Source organism: Lytechinus variegatus, chromosome 12 (assembly GCF_018143015.1).
Source record: "Lytechinus variegatus isolate NC3 chromosome 12, Lvar_3.0, whole genome shotgun sequence".
Lineage (NCBI taxonomy): Eukaryota > Metazoa > Echinodermata > Echinoidea > Temnopleuroida > Toxopneustidae > Lytechinus > Lytechinus variegatus.
The window spans coordinates 35,057,943-35,085,633 of NC_054751.1; the positions used below are offsets into that span (position 1 = coordinate 35,057,943).

General features: G+C 34.7%; 1 protein-coding gene across 7 annotated transcripts in view; it reads left to right on the forward strand.

Moving 5' to 3' along the window:
* The first annotated feature begins 700 nt into the window (after window positions 1–700).
* LOC121424971 (proteoglycan 4-like) overlaps window positions 701–27,691 on the forward strand; it is a 106,535-nt gene continuing 79,544 nt past the window's right edge. For 4 of the 7 annotated variants that reach the window (XM_041620872.1, XM_041620878.1, XM_041620875.1 and 1 more), the window contains exons 1-2: window positions 701–976; window positions 15,964–16,026. In XM_041620872.1, coding sequence (XP_041476806.1) covers window positions 917–976; window positions 15,964–16,026 — 123 coding nt within the window. In that variant the 5' untranslated portion in view covers window positions 701–916. The remainder of the gene's footprint in view (window positions 977–15,963; window positions 16,027–27,691) is intronic. The other 3 variants (XM_041620873.1, XM_041620877.1, XM_041620876.1) reach the window with 2 other exon arrangements.

Genomic DNA, 27,691 nt, shown 5'->3' on the forward strand with positions numbered 1-27,691 from the left:
AAATAATGGAAAAAAATGTACAAAAAAGTCATGACTTCCTTACTTATTATTATTATCTTTTCATTCGATTGAAACGTTCAGTGTTTTGCTAGTTTTCATTTCATCTCCCACTGTGAAGAATATGACATTTTTTTAGCCTGGAAAATGATCCCTTTTAAACCTCTTACTCCATCCCCCCCCCCCAACCGTGTACAAAAATGGAAACATCTGATAAGTTATTTTTTTGCATGGTTAGCCCCCTTCAAATACCCCCGCCCCTCCCCCGACAACCTTTTAGTTTACACGCCACATGCGATTTTCTGATCTCATCTTCAGCAAATTATATGTGACTTTGCCGACTTGGTTTTAGCGTGGACTTTATACAACGAATTTTTTTGGACTGGTCATTCATTCGTTGTCCACATTTACAGAAGCACCATGATTAGCTCTTGCAGAAAAAAGAGGACATTTTGTTCAATAAGTGAGCAACATCACGTATGAAAAGTGTATGGCAACAACCACTGAGCTTAGCAACAGCGGGAGCAACAGGGGTCTGAACATTCCCCGAGCTTCGGAATAAAAAAACACCTGTTACATCCAAAATTTTTAACCAATCAAATTTACCGCCGTCAAAACTTTCGGAAACTTGCAAAGTGTTTCTGCGCAAAACCATGCGCAGAGCCAGATTAATGAAAATGAGGAAGTACCCGAGCTATTTCCGTACAACACATCATGCGGCTGCATTCTCTATGCAATGTATATACACTGTGCGGAAATGTGTGGTATACCCACGGACAAGGTTGGGACCGGAGCTACAGGATAAAATGCATGACTAATTCCCGATAATTCAAGATAAGTGGGATGACAGTTGATGTTAAGTCGATATTTGGATGGACATATCTCAGGATAATATCATAAAATACATCTAAAAACGAAGATGAACACCGAAAACGTAAGGGAGTGGAGCGTCGATGATGTAGCGAAATGGCTTCGTCAGGTGAGAATGTGATTGAACGCCCCCAGACTTCAGGGAGAGCGGGTTGGAAGAAGACCGTACATACTTTAATATATCCGCTGCGCCTGCGACTTGCAGAGCAATCGATGTTGTTGTAGTTTGTAAAGTAATTTGTAGTATTGTAAAACCGCTGGCATAGCTTATATTAGTTTGGAATGTAGAAAATGGGTAAATTCTGTAGGGATGCTAGGCTTCAGTAACATGAGGAATAAAGATTCACAATCTCCGACGTCCGACCCATGATAACAGAGGAAGGGCAGGATACAACCAGGCGCGTAGCCATAGGGGGGGGGGGTGGTCGCCCCTCCCCCCAAAACGTCCCCAGAAAGAAAAAAATGGAAAAAAGAGAGGAGAAAAAAAGAAAAGGGAAGGGAGGATGTGGAAGAAAGGTAGCTTTGTGTTTTTTTTCTTTTCATTCTTTATTTTCTTTCTCAAAAGAGCAACTCCTTCACTCTTGCTTTAAATTTATATATGAATTTTACTTCCACGCTTCCGCGGTTAAATGACAATATTGAAGTCATCCATTGTTTCCCCCACCCCTTTCCTAGCCCTGTTTTTCCACCTCAGCTATATGTGTTTCTTGGCAGTTTTAAAAGTTCAAATGTATACATTAGGGCATGGAATTAGAGTAAAAAAAGGTTAGGCCAAAGTATATGAAGTTATCTTTTTTTTCATTGATCGCGCAATTTCTGGTCGGGTCGGCTCCGAGCGGTTAAAATCTTTATATCAATTTCTGGCATCACCTCCAAAAAGGCAACTTTTCCCGCTTTTCAGCCAATACTTAACAACCATGATTTTGGGACAAACGGGTTCCTTATTTAAAAAAGAGGAAGGTATAAAATTTGTGTCGTATTAAATAAAAAAGTACAATATTTTTTTATAAAATTCTTCTAAACTTCATGTCATTTCCCTGAACATTGATCACCTGTCCTGTTTTGCACCCTCAGTTTGAAATTTTGAATGGCACTTAAGTTTCTTTATAATTCAAATTGAAGCGCTTCAGGATAAGTCAAAGAAATTAGGCATCCTTTTTTATATAATTTCAATGAATCACAGAAGTTTCAACTTTTGCGCACTATTTTCCTTGTAATGAAGTTCAATAATGTTAGAAAATCATTTGAATTAGAGCAGGTGGGGTATTAGAGATATCTGCATTTGAGGAAACGTCAGCCCTCTAAAAATTTTAAAGTTTCATTGCTCTGCGCGGGGAGGAACATCTTCCTCCTGGCATATACACTTTTTCTCCTCTGTTTTGCGAGTTCAAGATATGCACTGTGTCGCTAAATTGTTTGTAATCAAATCTGATCTTTCCAAGTATTATAACAGAAAATTTCACAAAACAGCTATATGCACATCCTGGTCGGTATGCAAATGAAGAGACTGATGATGTCATCCACTCACTATTGTTTTTTGTATTTTATTATATGAAATATTCTAATTGTCTCCTCATTGTCAAGCAAAACAGCAATTAATTCCTCCTTGAACAAGTGGAATTACCATTGTTTAATTTTATGTGGTTCAGTCAAGTTGGTCCTTCTTGTCAAATATGTAAAAATGTAATATTGTATTTAAAAAAAGAAGAAGAAATAGTGAAGGACATCGTTGACTGTCTCATAACTTTCTTATTTTACGCCTTAGTGTTGTTAGATCAGTTTGCATTTTCAAACTTTGAATTCACAAAGAATTTCACATAAACATTAATTGTAAAGTTAAAAGAACTTTTTAAGAAAGATTCCCTAATGATTTGTCAATTTTCTCTAAGAATAAAAAATGATATGTTTGCTACCCATTAAATAAGACAGATTAAAATGCATGATTTTCAATTGCATATTACATACATACAGTAGGTCTTCAGAAGAAACATGAATAACAGCTCCTCCATTTGTATTCAGTTGAAATAGATTAGATATTAGAATCAAACTACTTAGAGAAATTTTTTTTCTTCATATCTGATTTTTTTTTCGGAAGGGGAGGTTCACATCATGTTTGAGTTTCTCTTTTCTTTCATTTTTTTGTGGGGAGGGGGCTTGAACTTATCCTAGTATGAAAGATCAGTCAGCTCTGGCGGCCACTGCAATCAGATAAAAAAGTTTTATTTCTAATTTATCAAAGTTATCTTTTTCTCAAGGGAGAATGAAACACTTACATGTAACTTCCAGTTAACTTCCAAGCATGAAGCTATCTAGGCTTGTGAACAGAAAAAATGAAACATAAGATCACTGAAAGATTAAGAATGATTGGACCAGAAAATTATTAGCATTTCAATTGAATGTTTAGATGCCAATGCAACATGTACGAAGCTTCTCACATTGGAAATTCAACAAAGATATCTGATGTCACACTTTAATTGTCCTCTACTTCCGACAAAGTAAGAACTCCAAAATATATCTTTTCATCCCTTTATGATGATTTTGCACAACCTCTTTGTCCATGGTATTATTTCTAAAGCTTATTGAATTTAACGAGCCAGTTTCCCAAAGAGTAAACTGTGACTTAAATTCTTACTTGAGTGCCTAACCATTGTTATTATCATTACTATTAATAGTAGTATTATAATAGTTATTACTATTGTTATAATTATCATAATTAGGTGGTCTGTCTTTAACAGATCACCTCTTAATTTTGTCAGAATTTTCTTCTTCTTATTTTTATTTATTTTTAACGATTTTTTTTGTCGCCAAGATATCTCGAAATGGACTTGGTCAATTTCATTGAATTTCATGTCATTTATAGGATCTGTCATGGACACGTCAAAATACATGTAAGCTTTTCAAGGTCATCAGGTCATGATGACGTTATCTAGGCGCCATTTTGTAAATTCACATTATCAATCATACATGTATCTCCATTATCAAATATAAAAAATCGATCAAATAAACATCACATCAACTTCAGGTCAAGGGTCATCAGGTCATGTCATCAAAGGTCACCTGCTCAAAATTACTTTTTGACCAAAGTAGAGTACGTTTCAGGTCATTCTAAGCATTTCAAAAATTTGTGTGCACACACGTATGCGCATGCGTTTCCGCGGGTAATGCCTTAATGCAGTGCAAAAACTCCATTTTTTTTACATCATTGCATTGATAATATGATTCTGAGCAATTTGATACCCAATTTAGCTCTCTACGACCACTAAAAACGAAATTAACACCCGTTAAAGTTTGCAGCACGTGTGCGCGCGAGCTCTCACTATAGGCCATATACATGTATGGGCAAAAACATGCCTATGGAAAATTCACTGTAGCTCTTTAAATAGTCCATTGACCCCCAATTTTTTTTCATATATCGATGGAGTATGAGTTTTAGATTTGATTTCATGTCACCATTGTCCCTCAATTTGATCATGACGTCATCAAAATGGCGTCGGAAGTCAAAATATCCATTTTCCTTGTTATGACGTCATAATAATCATGCAAATTAGGCTCTAACTTCGTGAATATTGGTCGATTTTCGCCCAATTTACTCTTCATGAGTTATTCCCTTTATTTTTCATTTTGATAAACGGATCATCCAAAAAAATTTCAAATCAGAAAGGCATGTCATTTTTCCTCATTTTGCGTGTAATCTCTATGGGACATGACTTTTTCTCAAAACTAGATTCGACATTCCTCTATTTCGTGAGCCATATCTCCATTTTTCTTGTCAGTTTTCCCTGAGCTTTTAGTATGTTGTAGCTTTGATCAGATGCCGGGATCATGCCCGTATTTCGCTTGCAAAATTGGAATTGTAATTCTCAAATTTGCTTACGTGTAATCTCTATGGGGAATATCGTGGCTCAATGGATAACACATTTGACTTGCTTTCTCGGGGGCGCAGGTTCGAGTCCTGGGGTGTACAAGATTTTTTTTTCCATTTTTTTCTTTTTACCACCTCTTACATGATCTTTTATGATAATTAAAAGGTATAAAAGTTAAAATATAGCAAGATAAAACAGATTATAATTACTTTTTTCATATCACATGTATTGTCATACATCAAAGAGACCCTTTTCACAGTGCTTTATCATCTCCCGTCTTTCACAAGTATTCCATCCATAATGAGCATTCCGTCGTCATCATATCATATTGATCTGCATGAACATGGTAATAGTAATCATGATGGCAAGAATAAAGACAGACCACTTTGTCCGCATGACGAATTAAAATCTAGTTATTATTATTTTTGTTATCATTGTTATTATTATTATCATTATTATTTTTATTATCATTATTAAATTACCACTTCTACTACTACTACTACTACTACTACTACTACTACTACTACTACTACTACTACTACTACTACTACTGCTACTACTACTACTACTACTACTACATCTACTACTACTACTACTACTACTACTTCTACTACTTCAAATAATGATAACATATTTGATAAAAGTAAGGATAATAATGATTACAATTTTAAATAAGGTCTACTACTTTCTACTTACACCGCAATACTGTACTACAACTACCACTTGTAGAACTTGTAGAAGTACATTGTATGCTCTGCGAGCACAAGATGAATTGGTTTGGTTGAATGAACATCTATTAGAATTCAAATGTGAATTCTCTTTCAGATTTATAATCCATGAGGTTCCTCTTATAGTCACATGTTATTTCACAAAGGACTGTGAATATGAGCGATTTTGTGAAGTAGCAGAAACTGCCTTCTATTATGTACATGTATATATTCCCTCTACGCTAGATAACTACTACAGCGACATTTAGCCTACTGGTACTGGACAGTATACTACTACTTCTAGTAACAATCTACTACTGCCACTACTATTACTGATATTACTACTTCTACTTCACTACTACTTCTACTACTACTACTACTACTACTACTACTACTACTACTACTACTACTACTACTACTACTACTTCTACTACTACTACTACTACTACTACTACTACTACTACTACTACTACTACTACTTCACTGCTACTCCTACCTCTACTACTTTTAGATATCCCAGGACTGTTAGCCCAATCTTTTCGCTATAACAGATACATTAAATGGAACACACATTGTCTGCTACATGTACATTTGTTTTATGGTGTAGTATAGTGCTTAAAAGTTTATAATATAGCCACACAATTTACTTAATCAGGCCCATTAAGTATGGTGCTAATTTAATTTTACAGGTAATTACTTTCATTGTTTATGAATTCAGTTTGCAATAGATATCTTATGACATCAATTAGGCACACATCAAGAGGTTATTAAATGACAAAGTTATATTCCTGATTTTGCTGTTGCCTGTCATTAATTTTAGGACATAAGCTATAGTAATGTACATTGAAATTGGTATTCGCTGCAGCATAGTGTCCATGCATATAAGGGTGTTCAATACAGTTCATTATAGATTAAAATCTCTAGTTTTCTGCAGTACAGAAAAAACCCATAGAGTTGCATAGAATATCACAGTCAGCGCAATTTCTGGGGTTACCACTCCCCCCAAAAAACACAAACAAACAAAGCAAAGCTAAGTGAGACAAAATATACATGTACATATAGATCAGTAAAAAATCTTGGTCAATTTGCAGTGCTTATACATTGTAGACCTTTAAAAACATGTTTGCTCTAACAAGGAAAATAATTGGGTTTAGTTAATATTTTAATGTATTTTAAAGTAATAGTTAGGTGGGATGAAAATAGCCCCTGTAGAGGTCTGTTTTTGGTTCAAGAACTATTTAGTGTCTTGTGCTAAATCAATAATATGGATGATATTCCATCGCACCTTTTGCCAATTGCTGTATTTCTAAAACTTACATTAATAGCAAAATGGAGAAAAATGAATGAAAATTAGGGTCAGTCACCATATATTTTAAATATTTTTTTTATCAAACTTTATGAAAATCAAAGTCAGCAGGTTTTTTTTTACTAGGGGTGGCCGGTTTAAAGCAAACATACAATGTATGGGTTTCTTAAATGCTGCCTTATTTTCTTCTACTCTTGCCTTTGATTTATAGATTCTTTTTGTAAATTTTACCAATGAATTTATTCAATAAGTCATGTACCAATACCATAGTATTTCACATTTTCATTACAGTAATTAAAATCATTAGTCTGAAATTAATTTACCGTTCAGTAATTTTACCATTGTTTGATTATGCTGATGTAGTCTTTGATTCATCAAATTTAAAATATACCCAACAATTGCAAAAATGCAAAATAGAGCTTGTAGAATAATACTCAAAATTAGTCTGTACAAATATATACATCTAACCATACTGTTCATCAACTCTTAAACTGGGAGTCATTAAAATCAAGGCGTATAAACTAATAAAGTATACTTTCAATGGTTTATAAGAGTTTGAATGGTCTCAGTGCGCCTTACTTGAATAATTTCAGTTTCCAACTCATAAATATTCTCTCTGTTCTGATAAAAATATTCTCTCCCCAAACCATGGACTGAATACTGCAGAAGAATGTTTTAATACATGGGTACGTCATATTTTAATAAATTTCCACGTGATGCTAAATGTTCTGTTTCTTATAGTTCATTTAATAACATAGTTAATAACCACATATTAAATTGGATCTGACTGTACATTATTCTATGTTGCTCAATTCTTATACATTGAAGTGTAGGGGGTGTTAATGTAGGGGAGGGTGGGGGCAAGATGTTATGACCGATTAGTTTTATTTCTTATTGTTTTGGTATATTATTTTTATATTGTGTATAATTCATATTTGTGTAATTTTCTTTTATGTTATATGAGAACCCCTCAGTAGACCAGCAGCACCATGACCGATGCTGCTAAGTTGGGCCATCCTCCCTTTTTTTTTCATTATCAATTCTAATGTATCATTTTATAGGTAATGTTATTTGTTTTTTAACAGAAATAAATTAAACTAGATTTTAATTCATCATGCGGACGAATTAGGTGGTCTGTCTTTATTATCGCCATCATGATCACTATTAACCATGTTCATGCAGATCGATATGATCTTCATGACAACGGAATGTTCATTATGGATGGAATACATCTTGTGAAAGACGGGAGATGATAAAGCACTGTAAAAGGGTCTCTTTGACATATGAAAATACATGTGATATGAAAAAAAGTAGTTATAATCTGTTTTATCTTGCTAAATTTCAACTTTTACAACATTTAATCATCATGAAGGATCATGTTTGAGGTGGTAAAAAGAAAAAATGGGGGAAAAAATCATCTTGTTTATGCCAGGACTCGAACCTGCGCCCCCGAGAACGCAAGTCAAGTGCGTTATCCACTGAGCCACGATATTCCCCATAGAGATAACACGTAAGCAAATTTGAGAATTACAATTCCAATTTTGCAAGCGAAATATGGGCATGATCCCGGCATCTGATAAAAAATGGAGAGAACAGTGGTGAAAGCTTAGAATCTCGGCTACAACATACTAAAAGCTCAGGGAAAACTGACAAGAAGAAATGGAGATATGGCTCACGAAATAGAGGAATGTCAAATCTAGTTTTGAGAAAAAGTCATGTCCCATAGAGATTACACGCAAAATACATGTGATATGAAAAAAGCAATTATAATCTGTTTTATCTTGCTAAATTTTAACTTTAATACCTTTTAATTATCATAAAGGATCATGTAAGAGGTGGCAAAAAGAAAAAAAAATGAAAAAAAAAATCATCTTGTTCACCCCAGGATTCGAACCTGCGCCCTCGAGAAAGCAAGTCAAATGCGTTATCCATTGAGCCATGATATTCCCCATAGAGATTACACGTAAGCAATTTTGAGAATTACAATTCCAATTTTGCAAGTGAAAAACGGGCATGATCCCGGCATCTGATCAAAAAATGAAGGACACATTGCGAAAGCTTAGAATCTCAGCTACAACATACTAAAAGCTCAGGGGAAACTGACCAGGAAAAATGGAGATATCACTCACGAAATAGAGGAATGTCGAATCTAGTTTTGAGAAAAAGTCATGTCCCATAGACATTACACGCAAAATGAGGAAAAAGACATGCCTTTATTATTATTTGCAATTTTTCAGGATGATCAGTTTATTAAAATGAAAAATAAAGGCAACAAATTTTTGAAATGCTTAAAATGACCTGAAACGTACCCAAAAATTTTTAAAGGCCATTTGGAGAATTTTTTTACCTTTGACGCGCGCGTACGCACGCGTCATGACCTTTACATGACCTTTGATGACATTGACAGTTGACCCTTGACCTGAAGTTAATGTCATGTAAATATTGTTAATTTTTGATAATTGATAATGAAGATATGATCAAATGAAGAATTTTACAAAATGGCGCGTAGATGATGTCATCATGACCAGATGACCTTGAAAAGCTTAGTATGCCGTCTCTATGATTGATTCTATATATGATAGAAAAATCATTTAAATTGATTCAGCCAATTCGGAGAAAAGTTGGCGACAAACATAGGTGATAAGAATAAATAAATAAAGAAAATTCTGACAAAATCAATAGGTGATCTGTCATAGACAGACCACCTAATTAAATCTAATTAAAATCATTAATAGTAGGGGGCTAATTTGCTGAACATCCAACTCTAAGTAGAATATTTCTTTAGATATATAATTAAAATCACATCAATTGAATGTGAGAAGTAGATCTTAGTAATTTGCAAACTTCTAGTTATTAAATTATTGACAAGGTTGAGCAATGAGCATTAAGTTTCATTGCAATAGTTGAGTACTTGAAAGCTGAAACTAAAACTTAAATGCAGCATGTCATTGAACAGAATTTACTTTCTGTAAACAGTTTTTTTGTAGTTGAAGTTGTAGTTGAAGTTGTATTTCCTTCTGTCCCAGTACATATGTCAGCTTAGGCCGTGTTTATGCTTCCTTTTTTCAGGCCAGAATCAGTGTTTCCAAACGTGATTAGTCCAAAAACACGGTTGCGTCCACTCTTACTTTCATTTAAAAGCTGTTTCAAAACGCCGATCGTAAACTCACAAAAAGGTGCGTTTGTAAACGTCGTTTGACCAGAGTCAGGCTTTCTGGGGAAGTATAAACAGAACCACGATCGTTAAAGTGTTTAAATGACGTCATTTGGTACATGCTTCCGGTGAGATGAAAATCAGCGGGCAAATACAGTCGTATTGCTCCATGTTATCTCCACGTAATAACAACAATTGGAAAAAATTTTTTCGAAAAAAGGCGCACCCAATTTGACATTGCTTTAGGATGCGAAGCCAGCTGGAGATCATGATTTGCTCTGAAAAGTTAATCATAAACAGCACTCCCAGAACCATGTTTACGATCAGCGTTTTGAATCAACGTTTGAAATCGCTGATTCTGTCCTCGCAATGGCATCATAAACACACCCTTAGTTTCATACATCGATCTGTATAGTCATTTTAGAATCAAATTGAACTAAAGTTGCAGCAGTCGGGCCATATAAGGGTATAATCATATCTCTTCTTACTTCCAACAAAAGGGAAAGTAGTGACACTGTGCCCCCACCAAAATCTACTTCCAAGTGTATTATGTGAGCACATTTGTTGTTGATTGTGTATGAATGAAAACTTTTTGACAATTTCAGGCCCCTGCGGCCAGCTGCCATGATGTATTTCAGCTTGCTACTCTACATGTAAAAACTAAAATTGGAAAGTACTGAGGGCATGGAATAGTCATATTTTCAAAATGTTTGATTTGGGAAATACTTTTTCTGTTGTAGAATCTAATACATAGCACTTGTTGAATTCAACTAACTTATGGTTGAATTTGTTCCCATTAGCTCACAATATGAAAATATGCTCATATAGACCTGTTTGAATGGTAATTCATTATTTTAGTTTTTATAAATGTTTTGTTATATATATTTATTCTAGGTGTACTTCAGCATTGCACTTTTACAGCTTCTGAAAAATATATATATACCTAATCAGGATTTTCCATTACTCTTGTATCATAAACAACCTTTTTAGAATGTTGCCCCTTCATTCAGGCAATGGGTGAAAGAGATTAAAACCCTGCAATGGTTACTTTGGAGGCCTGCTTTTAAACAAAACACAATGCCTTTTTTAAATGGAAAGTTCACTTTAACAATGAGTTTGGTTTCGGAAAATTTATGGAAAAAATGATGGTTTAATCCAGCAAAGAATAAGAGAGCTATGAATTGGTTCATTTTTTTTTTAAATTTGAGACATCCTTCGTGGCAGCCCCCCCCCCTCCAACAGGCCTATATCATGATGAATACAAGTATTTTCTCTGTAGAATGGACATGTATGATCCATCTTATGATAGACCCCCAGCAATTAAAATTGCTTTTAATTTTTTGAGGATTTTTTTTGTGAATTCAAGAAGGAGCTGCCACCTCTGACATCACAATACAAAAACAAAAGGAAAAAATCACAATGCTTTTCTTTCATGGACTTTCACCCCAAAAACCATTACCAATACCAATATTTCTCTTTATTTTTCTGCTTTTATTTAAACATCAATATTAATAACTTCCCCTTTATGGTGCCAAATTCAAGCTTTGCTATCTAGAGCTATACCAGACTAATTCATTCTGTAAGATATTAATTGAGCACCCATAAGAATTGTACACGTGTGAATATCATTATTTACATGAGTATTTGGAGTGACAATGATAATAACATTGTTTTATTTCAATCAGTTTAGAAAAAAAAATCTTACCTCGACAGGTTATAAACTAAAAACCCATTTGAATAAAGGTTGAGAACTACAGTGCAAACAATTTGTTTACAAGTATAAAAAAAAAGACATTACATGTAGATACATGTATTAGAGCCAAGTTCCGTGTGTTATGACGGGAAAGATGAAAGTCCAAAATAGCTTAATTGGATATCAGTGCAGGCCTAACTTTGAACAATACGCTAATACTGGTAAAAATTGATACTTTTTTTAACAAATATTTGTTTTCAATTGTGTACATTTTGAAATCAAGTCCTTTGTAAACTAATACAGAGGAGATGTATGAATAGTATCAGAGTACCCAAGGTGATATGAGAGACACATACAGGGATAACTGTATGCTTTTGACTTGAGATCTGCTGATATATTGAAAATCACAAGTACATGTATTGTAGATATGTAAAACACTATATAGGAAATGTGGTTGCTATTTCCTTGAGAGCCTGTCGTTAGTCATTACACGGAACTTGATCTACTGTACAATGTGTCCTAAAAAAGGAAACCCATTTTCAGAGATGCATGGAGTATTAGAAAAGAACAAGCCAAGTCCACCCCTTGGTAAAATTGTGTTATTCATGAGATATTCCTAAAGTGCTGAAAATGAATGAAAAACTGACCAAATTTTCTTGGTTTACTTGAAATGAACTCTAATGGATTGTTTCTTGTATTCAATTCATATAGGCCTTCTCACATTTGAAGACCTTGAATTTAAACATTTTTACAGCAAGGACTTTCTCTCTCGGGTCCTACATACATGTATACTATTGACAAATTGTAGCAAAATATATGAAATAAATGAATATTATTTAATACACATAGTATAGGTGTACTAATTAATTGTACTTCTGGTATAGTGTCTGCTTTAAAATACTTACTAAAGCCCTCATAAAGTACTCAACTTTTGAGTCATGATCCACGCACTATGAAAGCCACTTTCCTGGGATCAAATGGGAATGGTAGCAGAGTGATCTTCCAAACTGGTTCCCTGAACCGTTTTCCAGTAAACTAGTTAGAATAATGTGTAATGAGAACGGTGTTGTAGATTTGATTAGAATTCCATTACATTTGGAAGATAGTGTGAATGTGGGGAGAGAGAGAACTACAAAAAGAGGGATAAGAGGAGTTGCGATAGCTCAGTCGGTAGAGCAGGGGATTCGTATTTTGGTGACCGGGTTCAATTCCCACTTGGTGCACTAGTGCCCTTTGGCAAGGCATTAATCCTCAGTACCAGGTCCTTCAGAGAGGACCTAAAGCCGTCGGTCCTCTGATTGCTTGCTTAAAAGCATTCAGCAATCAGGTAAAAAAAAAATCCTTATTACCAGGTCCCTCAGAGAGGACCTTAAGCCGTCAGTCCTCTGGTTGCTTGCGTACAAGCATTCATGCTTTCTTGGCAATTATGTAAAAAAATCACCACCAAAAGTAATGAGACATGAAAATGTATTTGGCATTGCTGAAAGAAATTTGATCTGGAAAGAAAGAATTGAACACTTTAGATATCAGATTAACATGAAAAATTAGTCTGAATTCTTGTAAAAGCAACAAATTTAGTTGTTTGCATGTCATTTCCTTGTATTGATTTTTCCTTTTGTCTGGCATATCATACAGATTTAAACATCACATATATGTACATACAGATTACTTAGTTTGGATTGAACTTCAAACTTGTTATTGGAGATTTGTGTGCTACATGTTGTTCTTGTCTTGGGGTTTTTATCATTATTCAAAGGTCATAAGTTGCAATGTTACTTATTTTCCCTTCTTATTATTACATTGATTTTTTTTTATTATTTTTTATTCTTTAAGGAAATTATTGCCCAAAAGATTATCAAATACCTTTGTTTTCAAATGCTTTTTTATAGTCTCCGGACTTTTAAACAGGTATGCCCATGGTTCTGTTGGATTGGGTGTCAAAACTCAACTTTCTCATCATATTATGTCTGGATTTCTCCATTCTCCTGAGGACGACAAGAACACACTTGTTGAAACGTCGAGATTGGTTGGTCCTTTTCAGGACCAACACTTGCCCAAGAAAGATACATGGTGTACCGTGAAACCTACTACACTATGTCTGGATTTTTTTAAGGATATTTTTTTCCCTTTTTTATGCAACCACTGACAGTTACCTGGATCCCACCATGATCTGAGCTAAACTTAAAAAGAAAACCATGTATTTCATGTAAATTCATGTAAAAGTATGATTCGGGTAAAAAAGTGTCAATTGAAGGAAGCCTAAAAAGCAAAACTGTCTTCCGTGGATGAATTAATATTGTCATTTGAAAATAATGAGACAAAGTTTGCTTTCTGTTGTACTTTGCCCCCATTTAGCAGTCATCGTTAGCAAATAGAACCAGTGTATGATAGGTGTGTCTCATTGTATTTAAAATCAAAGATGATACTGAAATCTTATGTATTGACAATACACCATGAAAGCAATATATTTTCAAAAACTTTTTATGTATTGAACATTGTAAATGTACAATGCCGGATACCACAAACTCAATGTAAATAGAATGGAACATGGAATAAATATTGGATGTTTAGTCTCGAAGATGTTGGCCTATTTCCATTTGAATTTATTTGACATTCATTCAACCTTTCATTTACAAAACACTCAATATTTTAATTTGATTTTTTCTGTTTTGTTTTGAAAATACCACCAGTTAAACCATGTTCAGTATTTGTGTATTTAGAAGCCCCTTTTGATAAGACAAAATCACATAAACTAGTGAACTATAAGTGTTGTGGGTCAAGGTAACGCATTTTAAATGTAGGTTATTTCAAGAACTTTGATACTTCAAACACAAGTTCCTGTCCAATTGTTATAATTTCCATTCACTTGTGTTGAGGTCCAGTTTGGCCCAGGTTGTGAAAGGGATGCTACTTTCCATGTGATCAACCCCCTTCTTTTTTCTTAAGATCCTCTGAGTGGATTGGTGCTTGCTGGGGGGGGGGGGGGGGGGGTAATGTGACTTTTGTGAGTATCCCTCTATGTTGGGTTTTGGGAAAGCTGCTTCAAGTTGATGTGAATGTGCATAGTAATTATAGAATGGAGTTCGGTTTTTATATTATAACTCCATGATTCAGTGTACATGTACATGTAGTTCCTGAACTAGAAAATGATTGATTGATTGATCATGATTGTTTGACTGTATTTTACATATTTCACATATGAACATATTACAACATCAGGGGAATTAACATGTGATATAAATCAGACATGGCAGCATTCATCTATATTAAATAATTCAGTGATTTGAAATCAAAGACAATTAATTAAATAAGGTGACCTACATGAAAAAAGTAAGGCTTGTTCAGTCTGCAGGGTCCAAAAAATATGAAGTCTAAAATATGTAGGAGAGGATGATAAAATTATCCCTCTATGTTGGGCTTTAGGGAAAGTTTTAATTGCTTCATGTTGATGTGAATGTGTATTAAATGGAGTTATGTTTTCATATTATAACTCCATGATTCAGTGTAGTTCCTGAACAAGCAAATGTTTAAAGTGGCTCTGATGCTAAACACCGACCCTTCTTCCTTGTTAAAAAATGATAAATTGTATAACAGGCCTTGTAATTTCTGTATGTATAATATATTTCTAAATATTCATGTACACTACCTAGATTAAATAAATCTTTACACTATCTCGCACTTGTATACAGAGAAAGCTTAACTTTCATAATTACATGTAATATGGGATTGAAAATATCTTTTCCAACACCAAGAAGAATCAGGAATAAAACCTGATAAATTTCCTGATTATACATGGACACATAGCATTACAGCTTTATTAACTTTGGATGAACTTTATCTTCAACTCTGAGCTGTAGTGTACACAATTACTGTGTGTTGTTATTGTATGCAAATTCTACTGTGTGTATTAACTTCCTACAAAAGGGGATGTGGAAGTTAACATGAACTTGTAAACAACTATCCAACATTCTAAAAAGATCATAATTACATTGCATGATCATTTTAGAGAGTTGTAAAATCAGTGGTTAACTCTGTAGATACTAAGACATGGAATCAGGGGTTCAAATTTCACTACCCAACTAATGCCCAATCGCATGATTTATATGCATATTTGCCACAATACAGCAAGGTGTGGGAAGAGATTATTTCAATCCATTTAGCACTGACTGGTAAACTACCTGTATAAACTCAGCTGGGTTAATATCAAAGAGCATTCTGAACAGTATTTTCTCTGGGTACAGGTGTGATTGAATTTAAGATATTTGAGAATCTCGTCCTATATTCCATTTATCATTAATTAATTTCAATAGTTTCAATGATAAAACCAAAAATATATTGTGAATATTGTATTTCTTTTTCGTTTTTTTTTTCAGGAGAAGTTTGCAAGCTTTGTTGGTGTATTCACAAGATACAGGATCGATGGAGTCGCCCTGTGTGTAAGTATAATTGTATTTTTACTTCTAATAATTGTCAGACACCGGTTGCTTCACAATGACTTTGGGTGCTCTAGATGCCTATGTGAGAATAAAAGAAATAAACAGAGAAATCTGCAAACAAGGAAATTGTGAAATAGATGGACAGATAGGATGAGTTCATAAAGGATTGAATTTAAACTTGATCCAATGTGTGACGGGACAGGGTACTCGATATATTTTAGAGTCATGAGGTCAGAGGTCAAAGGTCACAAAGGTAATTATACACCTGAAAATATCTCTCTCAAAACTGAAAAAACAATTTGAGGGATCAATTTCATATTTGACTCCTATTGTGAGGATGATATGATTAGATTTGGGGATCCCGAGGTCAAAGGGCATTTTCTTGGCGATCTGGCGATGGCGGAGGACTATATTTTGACTGCATTCAGTTGAGAATCCATCTTGTTTTGCATGAAATTGTGAAAAATCATCAAAATGCCATTATGGCATGATTTCTTCCGGTCATGTTTTTCTATATTTCTTCTTTGAAACATTCAAAGCTTCCTTCCTTTTTTTTCTGAATGTTCAGATCTTGTTCATGAGGATTTTACTTCCTTATGGCTAATGTTACTTGGGTATTCCCAAACAAATGGAATATTCATTCAGAATTATAATCAGGTTTTTGAATATCTTTATTTTTAGTTCAGTATTTCACTCTATAGCATATGCATTTGTATTGGGCAAAGTGCCGCAGCTTCATGCCATGTTTTGGGTTGTATTTTTTTAGATAGAAAACGTGGTAAACAAAATTATAAGAAAAAGATGATAACAATTTGTTGTTATTTACTTTCCATTATTCTGTTGAAAAATGCATGAAATCCCCTTGTCTCCTTATTCCCAGTAAAAGGATCCCATTAGCTATTTAAACCTTGAATTGAGCCATGATTGAGCCAATAAGATGACCCTCTCCCCTCCCAAATTTTATCCAAAGATATAGAAACAGTACATGAGAATCACAAAATGAAAAGGGATTCCCCTTTTTTGAGCGCTTATTGAGTTAACAATAGGACTAAGTGTGTGTTCATCTGTAACCAGTTTATAGTGATTCATTAGAGCAATAATATTTATTTGTCATATGTCCTTGAGTTGTCAAGAATAGAAGAAAGGGAGGGAAATAAAGTCTCTTCCATACACTCTTGATCAAAAGAATTTTTGTAAATTATAAGGACTTACATTTGATTGTATTTTATAATTCATTTTGTGAGTTCCCACCATCCAGTAAAAAGTTCTTCAAATTTGCTTTCATATTGCTAATATCTTTGTGACTTAAAGAGACTCATGCAAAAGTTCATGTAATTTTACATGAATGAATGCTATTTTGCATGAGTGAATGCTATCTTGCTGTTTTTTTTTGTTTTGAGGATATTGCAAGTTAGTAATTTGCTTTCATACATGTAGGCTATTCTGATTTTTGGTAGAATTGACAATCATAAGATCAGGGGGGGGGGGGGGGGTATAGTCGTCTTGAAGCGGCAAACCACACTAGTTCGTATGATAGGACTTGTACACTGAAGCAAAGATTGAACTTCTGTCGGTCTCAAAACCCACTTGTTGAGTTTGAGTGTCAATCATGGAATGTACATGTAGACTACCATAGTCTGTATGTACAGACCCTGATTGAAATGGTAGAAATTCTCTGCATCTCCTTTCCTGGTGGTTTTCCTACCTGGTTTAGGAGACCACTTAAGATTACTTAAAGGACAAGTCCACCCCAACAAAAATTTGATTTGAATAAAAAGAGGAAAAATTCATAAGCATAACACTGAAAATTTCATCAAAATCGGATGTAAAATAAGAAAGTTATGACATTTTAAAATTTCGCTTCATTTCACAAAACAGTTATATGAACGAGCCAGTTAAATCCAAAATGAGAGAGTCGATGATGTCACTCACTCACTATTTCTTTTGTTTTTTATTGTTTGAAATATGAAATATTTTGATTTTCTCATCATTGTCATGTGAAATGAAGTTTCATTCCTCCCTGAACACGTGGAATTCCATTATTTTAACATTTTGTGCTTCAGGCAAGGAGGTCCTAATCATCAAATTCGCAAAAATTGAAATATTGTATAATTCAAACAATAAAAAACAAAAGAAATAGTGATTGAGTGACATCATCGACTCTCTCATTTTGGATGTAACTGGCTCGTTCATATAACTACTTTGTTAAAAATAAGCGAAACTTTGAAATGTCATAACTTTTATTTTACATCCGATTTTTTAAAGAAATCTTCAGCATTGTGCTTGTCTGGTTTTTCTCTATTGATTCAAATCAACATTTCTCTGAGGTGGACTTGACCTTTAAAAGACTGCTTCAAGTCAACCAATTACCTGACTCCTCTATACTGGTCCAATCCAAATCCAAATAAAAACTTGTTTTTGAAGGAGGAAAGAGAAAATTCATACAAGTTGATAGGTGACAGTTTGAACAGTATCGGACTAACAATACAAAAATATGAATTGTAAAAATTGGTAATCACTACACCCATGGAGACATGGAGACTTCAAATTGACTGCATATGTGATGTCATAGTGATATAAGGCAAGGACTATTTTTCTGTGTACTCCATTACATAAAATGGTAAAGTAAAACTAAAATGTAATATTTTTTCAAAAGTTTTTCTTCAAATTATATTTTTCTTTCATGAGGACATTTAACAATATACTACCCGGGTTATATTTAGATTACCTCCTCAGGGGAATGGGGTACTTATCCAGTTGCCAATTTGAAATCTACATAGTCTTATACCCCTTTCATAAACCCAATTAAAATGAATTAGGCGGCTAATAGCAGCATAATTTGGTCGTAAAATTGGAGGAGGACAAGAGTTTTCCGCATTACTCTGATGCTGCTATTATCCGCATAATAGCGGCATCGGGATAAGATTTTGAGTTTATGAACGCATTTCCAAATAATGCGGATAATTGCCATGGTGCGGTCACAAGGTCACCCTTTTTCAACACAACCGCATCGGAGGGGGCATGTCCAGTTGTCATGGCGATTATCCGCCTTTTTCAGGACGGGCGCTCGTAAAAATAATGCGGCTTATTTTCGGAGTTTATGAACGCAATTTTTGTTGAATTATCGGCATTACTCTTAGGCGGCTAATTGGAGGATAGGTTTATGAAAAGGGTATTAGGGATCTCAATTTGAGATCAGTGATACATGTAACTTTCTTATTGCTTGTGCAATTTTTTTCAAACTTTCACCATTCTGTTTTACTTATTTTTCTCCTTTCCCATACAACATGTTATGACCAAGGTTTGATCCCCCTTTAACCGGTTTAAGAAAGTAGATGAGAACTGGGTCTTGATTAGTTTTGAGAGTTTTAGTGTAGCACTGATATGAACCATTTCTTTTACGTCAGGATTTTCGTAGACTGGTGCTATATGATATTATGATTACCAATCTAACCTGAATCAGTGATTAGTAAAGAACAAATGTGATAATTATAGCATGTGCCCCCAAGAAAAATAGTGATTCAACCCAACGGAAAACATCCCTTAAAATCAGTCACGGTCTGAAAATACTATGAATTCATCTTTCATCAATAGAATGCACAGCTTCATGTCAGCATTCAGGGATTAACAAGACTGCCCCCTGCTGTTGACAACAGTATAGTCCACAAAATTATTGAAGAATAGTCATTTCACATTCATCATTCATCATTGGTCTAGCTCTCCAGCTATTTAAACACTTGATCTATTGAGCTTATTGTTCCCTTTAAATATTATTGGAAATTGGTAGGTTTTTATTATACATCGTCAGCTCATCCTTTTTCATAATCTAGGGCATGATTTTTTTCATATAAATGCACACATCCTCTCAGATCTGATTAAAAAAAGTTACACACCCTGTACGAAATCTGTTGGGTTTTTTGACATCACACTTTAGTACTCTATATGGTTAGATGATCTGTTAATGAATAAAAATCTAATTTGTTCAGATAATTAATGGACAAGATGGAAGGCATAAATAGACTATAAATGACAATTAGAATGTAATATTAGTGAATATGACCAAGTGTGTTGTAGACCTAATAATGACAATTAGAAGTATAATCAAATGGTTTTATCCCATGTGATATTAGACCAGGCCTGGATTTGAGACTTTATCTGAGATGTAGACAGTCTGCCTCTAAATCTATTGAAATAGAAAAGATCTGCTTCTACAAGAAAGGAATAAAATGATAAAAACTTGTGTAGTAAAATCTGTGATTTAAATCTGTTATTAAATCTATGATTTAAATGCTTTAAAATCTATGATTTTGTTTCTACGGCATTTTACTAAAGAAATTTTGATTAGTGAACATAAAAATCTTTTGGTAATAATTTAGTATCAATCAAATTTTATATGTTGAATTATGCACAATGTGAATATTCTGTCATACTTTTGATATTGTATCCATTCCAAACAATATTCTTAAATCCTTATAATTGCCTTTTGATGCTGATATCATGTTCAGATGGATGTGATTTGTACAGGAAATGATGAAATTGATGCCTTGTGTCCAGACAAAGGGCTTGTTCAGACTTGAATAAAATGAGACAAATGTCAAGAAATATTGTATTTCATTAATTTACTGTCCATGTGAATGACGTACATGAGGGAGCGATAGACCATGCCAGCCTAGTAAATCATCAGAGAGCTTTGTTGGCTCAGTTGGTATAAACTGGTCTGTCCTTCGAACCAAAGATCATGGGTTCGAGTCCACTCCGGGCGGATGACTGAATCCAGTGCATTGTGTGTATAAAATGTCTCTCCCATATTTCATAGATGTAGGCTATGTTACAATGGAAAACACTCCGCCCCTCGGATAGGACGTTAAATGGAGGCCCCGTGTAGAGGATAGTCACCACCTTTGCATGTTAAAAACCCACTGCACCATTCGTATAAGAGTAGGGAGAAACCCCGGTGTAGTGGTCCACCTGCACTCCACCCAATCAATTAGACCCCTGTTACATCTGAGAGATTCCCTACCTCGGGCCGGCCCGGGGCCTACCTCGGGTCGGAAAGAAATCAGATGTAAACATCCCAAACCTACCTCGGGCCACCTTTTAGCGAACCTACCCGAGACCACATTCAGAGGTAGTCTCGGGTAGGTATCGGGCCGGCCCCGGTCCACCGATTCGTAGATGTAAACGCACACAAGCTTTCGAACCTATCTCGGTCCGTTCGCCAGCTGTTAAATTACGTCATAGCGCGCGCTATCCCCTCCCCAGCCCCGTCGTTCTTCGAATGTTTTGCGGCATGCGACATGTGAATTGTGATTTATAAAGTATTTGATTTGAGTGGAAAGAAGGAAGCATTTTAAAAGTATCCTTTTCAAGTCGATCAAATCTTCAACGACTGCTGGGATCATCAGCATTCTTCCAGAATAACGAAATGTGAACAACTTCAATTAGCGCGCGCAAATTATTCAGAGCCTAGATTGAGAGCGCCCTTTATTGGTGTCAGCAATCGGATAAAACCGTACCGATTGGGGAGGGAATGAACGCTGTGATGTAAACAGACCACATTTCGGACTCGGTCCGTTCGCGAAGCTAATCCACCAATAATCCAGTCAAGGTTGCAAGTGGACTCGGTCGGGTCTCGGGTAGGAAACTTTCAGATGTAACAGGAGTCTTATATTGAGAGGAGAGACCTGCGGGTCATAGTGATTCAGTTCGCTTTTCGCCTCCCAGGCACAGGTGACGCCAAACAAATAAATAGTAAGAGTGCTTGTGCATTGACCTGTATCCAGATTGTCTAATTTTTATTGCTTTCTCAATTCATTATTGTCTTTCCTATATTTTAGTTGTTTGAGAGTGTGTAACCTATATTGATGTGGCTCAACACTTGTTAGTAGTAAAGCTAAAACAAGTCAGGTGGGTGTTGGTAGATAATAGTATACCAGTATGGTGTATTCAGATCAATCATCAACTCGATCACTAGAATACCCTTTGAATTAGGAAAATGGTTTACAGTTTAAAAAAAACACCAAAAATTATTTTTCATATTCACACTAACCTTGATCTAAAATTCACCAGCTCAGCAGCCCTCGGCACCCAGAACCAACTACATGCTGGGTTGAGAAAGTTCCTCTTATAAATTTGCATTCACACAGCTCAAGAATACCTCCAATCTTGGGAAAGTCCTGGTGAAACTTTTCATAAAAACAATACTGTAAAAACTGTGGTGTTAAAAATGACACCAATTGGTGTTAATAGAGGACCACACCCTGAGGTGTTAAAATGACACCCTAAAGATTGAACATAACACCAAAGAGGGTAAATGTAACAACCATAGGTGTTGTAATAAAACCTATGTAGGTGTAAAACTAACATCAATTTAACACCGATGTAAAATATCTGGTGTGGTCCTCTATGTACACATAGTACAGTTTTTGCTGTGAAGTACTGACCATCTATCAGGTAATTTCTTTCAGTGTTTTTGCTATCAGAGTGCTAAAATGCCTGGTATATTATGGCAACTTACATCAGGGTATATTTTGTGATCAGAGAATATGTGTATTCTCGAAATTTGAGGCGGTTTGAATTTTCTCTGAACTACTTTGAATACAACTTTTACATTCTCTCAGAATACACTTTTATTCAGATTGTGATTTAGCTTATCGCCATGTTGAATTTGTCAAAATGTGAAAGCAGGTACTAAGCTAGCCTAGTATTTGGTAGGATTTCCTAGTCTGTGCCTAGTCTACAAATGTAGACCCTCATGGCCACATCTGCAGTGTGTGTACCACCGCTGATTCAATGAGGTCTACAGTGGCTGCAGATCCCACCTCACAAGCCATTCAGAGTCTGCATAGCAGACTAGTCTGTCTTTGGAAGTATCATATCATCTTTGACAGGATGTTATCTATATCTGTCAACTTTCATGTTTTATGATTTTTTATCAATACAATTTTGGCTATGTTGGCATGAGGGTTATCATTTTTTGCATCACTAGTGCAAAACCTACAGTGGACTGTACAGAACACAGGCTACAGAGAGCTTACAAAAACTCACTCAAGGTTGATTGCTCCACAATATTAGATTGAAATCATGCTTGAAACTCATTAAACTTTTCAAAAGAATAAAATTTACATTTTGGAGCGTGAACCATATAAATGAAATGTGATTTTAATTTCACAAAACTACCAAAAGATGTTTTAGGATGTTTAATATCTATGAATGTTCTATTTTTTTTCACCCAAATCTTGCAAATTTCTGAATACAATTCCATTAACAGTTGAAAAGAAACCACATTTTGTGAATTGATTTAAAAAAAAAATGTATAAATACTCCTTTGAATGTTTAAGATATAAATAATGAAAATATGCGCAATTTGAAATATTAACATGGCTTATTAGGTAAAATATATCTGTATTAAAAATTGTAAATTGAGGAAGCTGTAGAAAATTGGTGCTCAATTTTACATGTACATGTATGTACAAACGACAGCACTCACTAGTAGACCCAAGCCGGAAATGCAAAGTGGAGCCCAAAAGCTTGAGGAAGTTGGGAATAGATTTCAAGAGGTCAATTTTCATCAGCCCAACTTATCAAATTATTTCACTTTTTTTTCTTTTTAAACTCACAAATCACAAATGAAGATATTGGTTTATGCTTTGGATGATTTTTTTTAATGGTACTTTACTATTCAACACTATTAAAATAAGGAACTGACAGTATGAATGCCTTGTAGTCACATCATTACACATTGATGGAGATGAGGTTTCTTAAAGGACAAGTCCACCCCAACATAAAGTTGATTTGAATAAAAATATAAAAATCCAACAAGCATAACACTGAAAATTTCATCAAAATCAGATATAAAATAAGAAAGTTATGACATTTTAAATTTTCGCTTAATTTCACAAAACAGTTCTATGCACATCCTGGTTGGTATGCAAATGAGGAGACCGATGATGTCATCCACTCACTATTTCTTTTGTATTTCATTAAATGTGTAATATGAAATGTTCTAATTTTCTCCTCATTGTTATGTGAAACAAAGATTATTAGTTCCTCCCTGAACATGTGGAATTAACATTGTTTTAACATTTTGGTGTTCAGTCAATTTGGTCCTTATCAATGTCAAATCTGTAAAATATGAAAAATTGTATATTTCAATCAATAAAAACAAAAGAAATAGTGAGTGAGGAACATCATCAACTGACTCATTTGCATGACACTGAGTTGTACATATCACTGTTTGGTGAAAAATAAGCGATACTTTAAAATGCCATATCTTCCTTATTTTACATTCGATTTTGATGAAATTGTCAGCGTTATGCTAGTTTGATTTTTCTCTATTTTATTTAAATCAACATTCTTTCTGGGGTGGACTTGACTTTTAGTAGGTTTTGTACAGGGACTAAATGGTTCTAATAGTCAGTGGGCCAGTGCAAATAAAGACTGACAGGTAATAGAATCTCAAGATAAGCAAACTTAGACTGATGGAGAAGCATCTAAGAATAGAGAATGTCTCTATATAACGAGGAGGGCCTGCTCGCATCTCTTCTCTCCCATTACCCGGCTAACGTGAAATAAAAATATAATTATGAGAAAAGGAAGGGCAAGAATGAATGACGTCAATGTGAAGGGAAGTTGTAGAAATGGTCAGTGTACCAGGGATAGTAAAGATCACAATTTTTGGAGGTTCCGTTGCCGCGACCGTGTGACCTGTCAATTTTGTGCCGGCTTAAAGGACAAGTCCACCCCAACAAAAACTTGATTTGAATAAAAAGAGAAAAATTCAACAAGCATAATACTGAAAATTTCATCAGAATCGGATGTGAAATAAGAAAGTTATGACATTTCAAAGTTTCGCTTATTTTTAACGAAATAGTTATATGAACGAGCCAGTTACATCCAAATGAGAGAGTCGATGACATCACTCACTCACTATTTCTTTTGTATTTATATGAAATATTTGTATTTTCTTGTCATTGTCATGAGAAATGAAGTTTCATTCCTCTCTGAACACGTGGAATTCCATTATTTTAACATTTTGTGCGTCAGGCAAGGAGGTCCTAATCGTCAAATTTGTAAAAATTGAAATATTGTATAATTCAAACAATAAAAAACAAAAGAAATAGTGAGTGAGTGACATCATGGACTCTCTCATTTGGATGTAACTGGCTCGTTCATATAACTATTTTGTTAAAAATAAGTGAAACTTTGAAATGTCATAACTTTCTTATTTTACATCCGATTTTGATGAAATTTTCAGCATTGTGCTTGTCTGATTTTTCTCTATTGATTCAATAAACATTTTTCTGAGGTGGACTTGACCTTTAAAATTCGGACAAATTAGATTTTTTTAAGGTACATGCTTCCCAGGTAATGGTAATGATGAATTTTGTCATTATTTGAAGTTTGACTTCGACTGGTGGGTTTATGTAGTGATAATTTCTAATTTATCAATGTATTTTTGATTACCATGAACAGAATGTAAGCATCATGTGATATGTTGAAAGTATTACAGGTTGATCAATTATCAGGTATTATATCTAGCAAAGCCATAGTGCTCTCCTTCGCTCTAGCATTATTGATAATGTTGATGAAGATGATTATATTTTTATGAAGATTACAGTGTATGTTATAATTTTTTTTGACATTGATGGCAACTTCAATGACAACTACATCTTTTTAATTGTTTCATCTTTATATTAATCAAAAGAAGTTTTATTTATCTCAGGTTCATGGCAAATATAATTGTGCCATTGGTAGGATGGAATACATAGATAATAATGAATCATAATTGCATACAAAGATAAAAATTAAAGTTTAAATTAAAGATTAAAGTACATGTAGCAGGTATTATTCAATAGATGGAAAAAATTTCATGTTTTTATGACAACTACATTTTTATGATAATGATGATGATAATTGTGTGTCTCTCTCTGTTTAACTCTCTATTAAAAGTATGTCAGATGATAACCGTAGCCTAGGAATTATTTTCTCTCAAGATCATACCATCCCTCTCTTTCCCTATGATACACAGATAGTGATGTTGTTGATGATGATGGTGATGATGATGGTGATGATGATGGTGATGATGATGATGGTGATGATGATGGTGATGATGATGGTGATGATGATGGTGATGATGATGATGGTGATGATGATGATGATGATGGTGATGATGATGGTGGTGATGATGATGGTGGTGATGATGATGGTGATGATGATGATGATGGTGATGATGATGGTGATGGTGATGATGATTATGGTGATGATGATGGTGATGATGATGGTGGTGATGATGATGATGATGGTGATGATGATGATGATGGTGATGATGATGGTGATGATGATGATGGTGATGATGATGATGATGATGGTGATGATGATGGTGATGATGATGGTGATGATGATGATGATGATGATGATGGTGATGATGATGATGATGGTGATGATGATGGTGATAATGATTGTGATGATGATGATAATGATGGTGATGATGATGATGATAGTGATTTTTTAGTGATAGTGATATAGGCTGATGATAGTGATGGTGATCATAATGGTGTTGGTGATAATGATAATGATGGTGATGATGATGATGATGGTGATGATGATGATGGTGATGACGATGGTACTGATGATGATGATGGTGGTGGTGAAGATGATGATGATGGTGGTGGTGAAGATGATAATCATGATGATGATGACGATTATGATGATGGTGAATTTGATGTAGATGATGATAATGAGAATGAAACAGATGATGATGGTGCAGAAGCTTGATTGGGCCTGATTGAACAGCAGTAGGAATCTTGTATAAAGTTTGTAGTTTGCTATTAAGTTGATGTCATATGCTTTGCTTGTCATCTGATCAGAAAAAAAAATGACTGCTAAGTAGTGTAGTATGATAGTATCACTGCCATAGAGGCTGTAATTGTACACTCCTTCAGCAGGAGATGATGGTCACATCAGCAAACATTTTTTGCCCTCTGCCTCTAGAAAATTATGAACAGCAAAGCAAAATACCTTGGTTACAAGCTAATTTGTTTGATGAAAATAGAAAGCAGAAGGCAAAAAAATATACAAGCATGATGTATTTTTTTTTGTTTTAAACAAACAAGGCAAAAATAGTCAGCTTTGACTGGTTGCCAGAGAACAGCGGTATCCAAGTGAAGTTCTCATCCATTGTGTCTTGCTCCTTCCTGTATCCAAAAACGTTAAATATCAAACTTGGGTAAATCTTCACATTTTTAGTTCAGTAGTGTTTCACATTTAAATACTTCTCTTTCAAGTCCCGTTTATCAGCTGAAGACATCAATGGATGTACAATAGTCCATGCTTCACTGCAATCCAAACAGTTTTCACTGTCCCCATCCTTCAACGGTAGTCCAAATTGGTCACTCCAATTTATGCTTCCTCCAGTCTCAAGTGCAGCATACCGGTCTAGTCCTCAAAGGTGCCTATGACGTTACTGGTTGAATGTGCATCTGCCATTTGTTTCCGCCAATGCTACAGATAAGTCTTCAGATAAAGTTTGGTGAATTAAGTCCGACTAACCTCACCACAGATGAAAGCCTTGATAGAGGCTACAAACCTGTGTATTTGATTCGAAAACTTATTTATATCCTGGCTGGTTGCCTGGAAAGTTTCTTGCTATCAAACAAAGACCAAA